Here is a 9,823-nt window from a genome sequence, read left to right on the forward strand (position 1 = left end):
TTTTGCCGGGTACTATTTTTTTCGACAGCAGTATGGTTATGGCACCACTATCAATTCGCATCCACAGCCACAGAGAGCACAGGCTGGCATTTCTCGAGCAATGAGACAGACAGAAGTAGAAATTACTCCCTCCGATTCGTAAATAATAAGTCCTTTTTGACATTGCAATATGGAATACGTACAGAGCAAAATGAGTGAATCTACACTCTAAACTACATGTATACACATCCGTATGTAGTCCATAGTGAAATCTCTAGAAAAAACTTATACTCCCTCCATCACAGTTTAGAAGGCATAGTTAAATTTACATGCGTTTTCATAATAGACAAGATTTAGGGCGCATTGCATAAACCGTGACGGAGGGAGTATTTAGGAACAGAGGGGGTATATGGCAATAAATTATATCTCATCTTCTGTCATAATTTTGACAGCAGAACACAGCACTCACACCGAATTATGTGTAATATGCTGAAATATGAAGAGGGATTTCAGAAGCATGATGCAAGGAACACATAAAAATGTCAAAAGATCGGTTAATCCTTCGGTTGCTTATATGGATCAGTTGTTCACAAAATATCATGCCATCATGACCAACATGTCACCACCTAGACAAACTTTGTTTGCTAAATATAATTAGCATGTCCAGCATGTCATCTATCCTACACAAAATGAGAACGCGCTTCTTTCGCTAATAATCATAGGATGTCCTGCTTGTCATATACACAGCAGGCATGGCCACGCTCATGCTCCCAATACTACTACATATACTTCTGCTTTCTCCAAAATCCAGAACAGAAGAGCCCAACTAGTAGAGTCGCTTGCGGCAGTCTGGGGCACCACAGCAGCATGGCAGCTTGACAATTTCGCCATCCGCAGAAACGACGCTGTTCAGGACATAGCCATAGTCGTAGCAGAGCTCCTGCAAAGCACATACCAGTTATTAGAACTCGAGAGAAGTTATAGGGCTGTAACTGGAAAAATTACAGAGACGCAACAGAAATCAACTCACCTGAAGTGGAAGTATCGTGTCAGCAGCAAAAAGCATCACCTTGGCTAGCTTGACGTCGTGGTGATTGGTTAGGACACACTGGACGAAGAGGTTAGGGTTACAGCTGTGGTTTATGAACCTCGCGAAACTTCCAATAGAGCCAGCATCTATGCAGTACTCCGGTGCCGGTGGTGCCTCTGAATCATTCTCAGCGTGAAGTGATGGCATATTCATATCAGACCCTGCCCTTTTCTGTGCAAGAGCAGAAACAAATAATTTAAAACCCTCCATTTTTCAGAAACAAGCTACGAAACCGAGCAATGAGACAAATGATGTAATGTAAGCAAAATGAAAGCTTTAAGTGAAGCAATTAGTACCTCCCGTCCATCTAAACCCTTCATTGTTTGAAGACAATCAATGTCAAATATGTAGTTGTTATGTAGCAAACCATCCACTTCCTCAGTCCTCTTCAACACCCCAACATACTCACAGATTGGAGCCCCCGGGAGGATTGTGTCCCAGGTCCTAACGCCCCATCCTTTGGAAGCCGTCTTGAACACCTACATTGGGGTTCAGTTTGTTGAGCAACTACAGCATATAAAAGATAGGAAACGTAACAAGAGATAGGACAGCAGTTAAATTAACAGATACGGTTGCTTCCAGGCATTGGGCATGCTATATCAAACTTCGGAATCACTAAAATGTGTAGTGTCTTCCTTGAATGAAAATAGCAAACGTAACAAGATATAGGACAGCAGTTAAATTAACAGATACGGTTGCTTCCAGGCATTGGGCATGCTAATATCAAATTTTGGAATCACTAAAATGTGTAGTGTCTTCCTTGGATGAAAATAGCAAACGTAACAAGATATAGGACAGCAGTTAAATTAACAGATACGGTTGCTTCCAGGCATTGGGCATGCTAATATCAAACTTTGGAATCACTAAAATGTATAGTGTCTTCCTTGAATGAAAATAGCAAACGTAACAAGATATAGGACAGCAGTTAAATTAACAGATACGGTTGCTTCCAGGCATTGGGCATGCTAATATCAAACTTTGGAATCACTAAAATGTGTAGTGTCTCCCTTGAATGAAAATAGCAAACGTAACAAGATATAGGACAACAGTTAAATTAACAGATACGGTTGCTTCCAGGCATTGGGCATGCTAATATCAAATTTTGGAATCACTAAAATGTGTAGTGTCTTCCTTGAATGAAAATAGCAAACGTAACAAGATATAGGACAGCAGTTAAATTAACAGATACGGTTGCTTCCAGGCATTGGGCAGGCTAATATCAAAATTTGGAATCACTAAAATGTGTAGTGTCTTCCTTGAATGAAAATAGGGAATACGCGGGATAAACGATGGCAGTGGCGTACATAAACCTAGAGGGACGAAAACTGAAGAATGGACAGAGAATGAGTGATGTTTGGTTAAAACAAACTATTTAAGTTGAGCCCGCATATATAACATGTGATTTATCTATGGAATTTTACTACCACAAATACAAATACAAAAAAATATACCAAAGCCATCATTATCAACTACAGTTACATCTATATAATATTGCACAATTATCAGATTAGCACATGTGAAAGTTCCTGGCAAGGTAGAAAAGTGGAAACTGGAAACATTAAAAGATTAGAGGAAGAGCAAAATACAAACCTCTAGGCGATGTTGCAGCCCTTGTTGAGATGTTCTATTGACACAGTTTCGATTGCAGCTGCAGTTAGCACCACACTCGAATACGACTGCTTTGGGCTCCACCAACCTAAAGAAAAACCATTAGCTCACAAAGCAAGAGATGGTCTTGCTTAACTAAGGAATTTGGACCGTTACACTTTACCTGCCAATATTCTTAAATGATACATAAGGCAAATCCGAGCCGTTAAGTTGAGCACATGAACAATTTTTGTTATTAGCACAGTCTCCTTCACAGTCACAGCCAGCACAATCAGATGGAATCTTTATGCCTTTTGAGATTTTTAGTGATTTGGAGTACACAAAACCTACAGAATTGCCAAAGGTAAGGGAACCAAAAGCAGACAACAACTTAGCCACTAAAGAGTACTGCATATTTTGAAGACAAAAGGAGGACATGGAGACAAACAAAATAGAAAGAACATGGTAGTTAAGCTGATAGAAGAACACTTCAAAGAAATGTAATCTGTATATGATAAAAACTGATGACTATTAATTACAGCGGTTGATGAACCCGGCAATCCGGCCCATGGGCTTGGCCGCCCATGGCCACCCGACCTGAATGGGTAGGGTATGGGTCGCCATCTTCACCCATGGGTCTTGCCTAGGGTATGGGCGCAAGTTTGTGCCCATGGGTCACCCGATTCATATTAATAATCATATTTATTTGTTTTACTTGCCAATTGCTATTTGAAAAGGTCACTTTATATAGACATTTTTCTCTAAAATAGCATCCAGTAGACTGCGCTATGCAGTTCAGAACTAGCTGCCAGCTTTCCCAGCAAAATAGAGTAATCATTGGTCAGCCCACAACATGCAGCCTAAGTGCTTAACCATACTAAAGTTAGTACTAAGCATGAGACACTTATTTTGGGACGGAGGGAGTACTATATTATTACTATCGACTGGTACACAGGCCACAGTGCACATGCAGTAAAGGAGTCCAAGACGAACTCAGACCAAAATTCGTCATTCAACCAACAATCTGACACATGAGAAGGCTTTGATCCTTTTATCATTCACACAGGTCTGAAGCATTGCAGGTCCAAAATTCGTTTTGAGATCGGCCCATGCAGATACCAGCCACACGACACTACTACCTCAAAACTGCAGGTAGATACCAGCCAGGAAGAATGAAAGCATATCACTATAAAGCTAGCAGGAGGCTGACTACCTAGTTACTGGTTGTGGCATATGGCATATAAAAGCTTTGTTATAAAAAATTGGGTTGAAAAGACCCCACCTACCTTGAAATTTTAGGCAAGCAAAATTGATAAACACAAAAAATATTTAAATGGCCTGTGCTGCCATACCCGATGGGTGCCCGACTGGGTCGGGTTACCCGGTGGGTTCGGGAATGGGTATCTTTCTAGACCCATGGGTAGGGTCGTGGGTTGATGATTGACCCGATAGTGTAGTTGTGCATGGGTCTGGTAGAGGTCAACCCGACCAAACCCGACCCGATTGCCAGGTTGAGTTGCTGCTGAGATATACTAGAACATGCATGGAGAAATATCTGGTCTTGAATTTAAATAAATCTTAACCTGAGAGTGCTGCATCAACAAACGTTTTGTTGATGTTGATGCTGCAAAAAGATGGTGATATCAATGAAGATGTGAGTCATCGAATCAAAGTTGGGTGGATGAAGTGGCACGAAGCTTCTGGTATACTAGAGATGCACATGCTAAGGTGGATAGGTGGCCAAACAACGAAGGATCGGATCCGGAATTTTTATATATGTGATAGAGTTGGGCTAACTAGTTCCAGGGAAGCTGGATTGCCCAGTTGCTTTTGAGTTCGATTTGGACTAGTTTCCAATTGAAGAGAAGCATGTCCAACATCATCTGAGATGGTTTGGGCATATACAATGTAGGCCTACAGAAGCACAAATGCATAGCAAAAGGATAAAGCGTGATGATAATGAGATGTCAAGGTAGACCAAACGACAAACGTGACATGGGAGGAGTCTCTAAAGAGAAACCTGACGGACTGGTATCACCAACGAACTAGCCATGGGCAAAGGTGCGTGGAAGTTAGCCATCCATGTGCCAGAACCATGACTAGGTTTTGAGATCTTATGGATTTCAACTCTAGCCTACCCCAACTAGTTTGGGACTAAGAGTCTTTGTGTGTTTATTGTTGTTTTTACTTGAAGGTATATGCTGTCTGCTGAAACTTAAGCACACAAAAAACGTAAATCATGAATTAGTAATACCAGATGGAGGAACAGGTGGGTCGTCAACCACATTAGTAGCAGGAATTGGAATGTTCTCCTGTCCTCCAGAGATGTCATCACAAACCAACCTATCAAATAAAAGGCAGCACATGATTCCTATTAGGATAGGTAGCAGGGTGAGGAACAAACATTAATAGTTCAGCAGTTTGAGATTCCTCGATTGAAAAATCAAAACTCCATCATAAACATATTAAATCACGAAAGGTAAAACAGGAAAGCTATCATGTACCCAGGTAATTCAGAAATCTTTCTGGGAGCTTCCGCACGAGTGAATCGCACCTGCAGAAATAAACATTTTATGTGGAAAAAGTAAGGCAAAGAACAAAATGCAGATAAATGTGTGTTAAGGTGTTAAATATATCCAGCATCAAGATATAAAAAACAGAGACCAATCATCTTTAGATTACTTCAACCTGCAGTGAGCATACTGGAGATAAATCTGCCTTGTGACAGATTTTTTTTTCTATTCAGACCCATCTATAGCGCCAAAACAAGCATCAATTGCGCATTCTTACACCAGCATCAGTCATGTAACTTACTGTAGGCTAAACTTGAGCAAATTTTATACCCTCAAATCATAATGTAATTTGTATCTGTAAATCAGATAGTACACGGTTGCAGAAGAAATCCTGTAGCACCACCACAACGTACAGTGGGAATTAAGTTCGGGTTTCACGCATATATACCTCAGTGGTTGTCAACGACGGTTGACCCTCAAGCCTCTTCAATTTATACTTGTATACCACATGTCCTTGTACTCCCTTCTGCACCCAGTCATCTACAACCTACAGATTGAAAACAGAGGGGAATAATATTAGCCAAAGGAAGATAACAGAAGTACAGAACTAGCAGATGCTAAGAACCATATCTTGTTGTTTCATGAACAACTATATTTCTGGGTAAGGATTTGGCTATTTCGTATCCTGCTTGTGGTTGAGTGCCAAAGGGCAGAGAGAGTTACCCAGCATTCATCAATAACAAGTAACAACTAGTGTGGTAAAGGAAGTAATCAAACAAAATTAATTCATTTAAATGAAACTACCTCCGTTCATAAATACAAGAGTTTCTAGAAAGTACGCAGTCAACTTTTATAATTTAATTTTAATATACAAAAATGGTCATATTGATAAAGGCCAAAACTAGTATCAATGAAACAGTTCATAATTTTCTACTAACATATACATACAAAAGTAACAGTCAAAGATACATATTGTTGACATGACATTGTCTAAATGTGACCGATGTGGGATAAGTGAAGGATAAGACCTTGTACAAGCCATCATATGTGTAGATTTTGCCGGTGTAGCTATTCTTGGCCACATGACCTCTAATAACTCGTATCAGATTGCCATTATCCTTGCTATTCTGCGACATGACAAGAAATGAACATACAATATATCAAAAAATTGCTATTGGTATTGATGCATGAAAAAATCAGCAAATTGCAAATTGCTAGGCATGATTCCAGTGAAATAAAGATAAACAGCTTCCAAGATTGTATGGCAACCAAAACTCTAACATATAAGAAGATTCAAGTTAGAAGATGGACTAAGTTATCACTGACAAACAAGTTGAGAAACTATTACAAACAACATTAGATTTACTATAATGAGATTTACTTTAATGACATGTAACTGATAAGAACCATTAAAACTAACCTTCAATGCCAAATTTCCACGGTTCAGTTGTTGAGAACCAATTTGGCGATGGTTGCCAAGTAAATCATTTCCTCCCTGACCAGTATAAATAATTTCATCAGCCTTGTCCAGATCATCTTCATATATCCCTGACATGACGATGCAAGTTGCCATGGGGAAAGTGAAGTTCTCGTACTCCTTCTGCATAAATGTCAAAAGTGTTAGCTAACTAAAAATACCAACAAAACATATGAAGATGATCTGAACAAATTCTACTCTAGCATGAATCAAATTATGGTTGCTTATCAACTTGGAGATGAAATAGGAGGTAACTAGAGTAGAATTTAGGAAGGGATTACAATTGCACCCAGCAAATCAATTCGACAATTGGGAGATCTAAAGTGGAAATGTTATATAGCTTACTGCTATACAATTTTCAAAAAATGGGAAAGCATAAGCGAAGCGGAGCACTAATCCTAAACCCTAACCCTAAAAACGCTTAAGAGCACTTAAGCATTTTCAAAATGCCAGAATTTGACTGTTTTTAAATAATATGCACAGGAAAATAGGAAACATAGCACACAAGTAACTGAAATAACATCTAAAATTCAGTTCACACCATAGCAAATACACATGAGGTTCACACAGCAAGCAAATTACCAATTAAAATGCAGTTCAGTTCAAATAGACCCTGATATTAAGATAAATAGCAAATTGTCATTATTGCGCAAGCAGCCAAGCAAAAGTTGTCTAAAAACAACCAAATTCTGGTCAATTTAAAAAAACGCTCAATCTACCACTTAGGGCCAAAGCAAAACGTTTTGCCATCACTCAGCGCTTAAGTGTCGCTTAAAAACACTTTCATGAACAGTGCTGCTAAGAGTGGGTCACAACCTGCAGTCACACAATGGCACGTGAAAAGTAGTCGGCTGATGACTGTTATACTCTCTAGATCATGTAGAGTCAACACTAAACACAACTTGTACAGCGGCTTCTGACTTAAGTTTTTGCCTACACGAAGAGTCAATACAAGGAGACAGCAGCGCACAAAGGCACTAAGCTTTGAATTTGCAGTTTCAACATTTAACTAATACAAGAGTCAGACTCCAAATCAAGAGAGAGCTATTTTCTCTCTGATCCTTTTCACTCCTCCACATTGGCAATAATCATGTGTGGTAGGACAGAAAAACTATTGGGACTAACCAAGTTGTCGTCAACCATTAAAGGGATAAAAAAGGAAAAGATGTTGAGTATGACAGTTGCTATGGAAATGTTTATTGATGTTACCTTTTCTTGGTATTTCATACCCATATAGTCAATACCATTCAGCCAATGGCTGTGAATGCCCAAGACAACCATCTCCGCACGAGAATAAAACTGATCCCCGACGTCGATCCCTGAGAAGGAGGATATCAGGGCATCATACATCCAGAGGGTGATAACGTAATATCAAATATGGTGGATACTAAAAACTGAAATCATGTTCACAATAACTCAAATTACAAATTTTCTTCCTGGTATATAGAACTAGAAGGACAGACTGACCTGGTATTGGCCCTAACACCTTCTCCGTATAAAGAAAAGAGTTGTTCTCTTGCATCTAAGATTTCAACAATTATGGCAAGTTCAGCCTAAATAAAGAAGTCAAGTAGGTTTGCACCAATGAAAATAAAAGCAGAGAACAGAACACCTTTGTAATTGCTTTCAAATCAGGCCGCTTGGATGGGCGCTTTTCTTTGGCCTCACCTTCGCCGCCTTTCTTGCCATCCTACATTTACAAGGACAACAGAAGAACTTACAAATCTGACCATTCACCACAATGAACAGGAGTTACAGCACTAAGAGACAGGCGGCATGACACATGTAGAAACATAATTTGAACTGCACGAGAATCCACACCTTATTTTTGGCAGCTCCTTTGGCTGCAATCTCCTGTATGACAGCCTGTGCTCTTTTCTGCTCTTCCTGCACCCATATAAGCAGAGAGTCAGAGTCAGACAAAGCATACAGTAAACTGAAAAGAACCTGAACATTCAGAGTTCAGACAGACGAGGCTACCTGGACAAGGTGGAGGTAGTGGCTGTTGAAGGCACGCAAGGTTTCCTTGACCCGCAGCTTGGCACTCTTCCCGGTGCCCAGGGCGTCGTCCTCCGCGGCAGGTCCGGTGAAATCAGCAGCCAACCCACCGGCATCGGCTTCCTCTCCTTTGGCTCGACCTTGGCGGCCTTCCTGGGCACCTTGGCAGCGACCTGTGGAGCCGGGTCCTGGTTCTCCTCGTCCCTCTTCTTCTTAGGACGGCCCCGGCGGCCGGTGGACTGCTTGGGCTCCTCCGGCTCCGCGTAGACTGGGACGCGTGGCTTGCCGAGGCAGCGGGCGCTGCGGCGCAGCACGAGCTCCGACTCCGGTGGCGCCGGGATCAGGGGAGGGGCGCCGACGAAGAGCGGGTCCGGCACCGGCGCCACCTCCATCACGGCGACCGAATCCATCCCCTCCATCAGCGGGAGCTCCACAAACTCTGCAGCGAAAAAATAGAGCATAGTCAGATACTCTGCTCTCGTCTCCCTTCCTTCCTGAATTCCTTACACATGACACTGCTGACCAAAAATAGAAGATACAGGCATACAGCGCCGCCGACGAAGAGCGGGTCCGGCACCGGCGCCACCTCCATCACGGCGACCGAATCCATCCCCTCCATCAGCGGGAGCTCCACAAACTCTGCAGCGAAAAAATAGAGCATAGTCAGATACTCTGCTCTCGTCTCCCTTCCTTCCTGAATTCCTTACACATGACACTGCTGACCAAAAATAGAAGATACAGGCATACAGCGCAATCTGCAGCAATGGGGGGCAGAAAATCGCACCCAGAAAACCCCACCAAAACCCTCGCCCTGTTGACCGGAAGCACCAGATTGCAAATTCCCACCCTAATCACAGCCCCGGACGAAGAAACAACCACCGGAGATGGATAATCGGCAGGAAATCGCCCGGAAAACACACACACAAAACCCCCACAAATGGTGACCAAAAAACCCCAGAAATGAACAGCACCATCAGCTTCCAACCTACCACCCCGATAGCACCCACAGACGAAGCGAAGACGTCCGGAGACGAACAATCGGCAGGAAATCGCCCAGAAAACCACAAGCAAAACCCCCCAAAATCGACGGCAAAAAAAACCCGCTCTGCATAACGAAGCGACCAAACCACGCCGACAGGCGCGGCAGCACGAGCACGAGACGGCTGAACGGAGCAGACC

The 9,823-nt window shown here is 42.0% G+C and overlaps 1 protein-coding gene across 1 annotated transcript; it reads right to left on the minus strand.

Moving 5' to 3' along the window:
- Positions 1–519: 519 nt before the first annotated feature.
- LOC125531244 (histone-lysine N-methyltransferase, H3 lysine-9 specific SUVH4-like) lies at positions 520–9,078 on the minus strand. The gene is given in 16 exon segments (XM_048695653.1): positions 520–919; positions 1,010–1,240; positions 1,366–1,548; positions 2,660–2,765; positions 2,841–3,003; positions 4,911–4,999; positions 5,161–5,210; positions 5,618–5,716; positions 6,198–6,296; positions 6,590–6,769; positions 7,856–7,965; positions 8,114–8,168; positions 8,259–8,336; positions 8,468–8,533; positions 8,627–8,751; positions 8,754–9,078. Coding segments are annotated over 16 exon segments (2,058 nt in total). The 5' UTR covers positions 9,064–9,078; the 3' UTR covers positions 520–805.
- Between the last annotated feature and the right edge of the window lie 745 nt (positions 9,079–9,823).

Source organism: Triticum urartu, unplaced genomic scaffold (assembly GCF_003073215.2).
Source record: "Triticum urartu cultivar G1812 unplaced genomic scaffold, Tu2.1 TuUngrouped_contig_6906, whole genome shotgun sequence".
In the NCBI taxonomy this organism is placed as follows: Eukaryota; Viridiplantae; Streptophyta; class Magnoliopsida; order Poales; family Poaceae; genus Triticum; species Triticum urartu.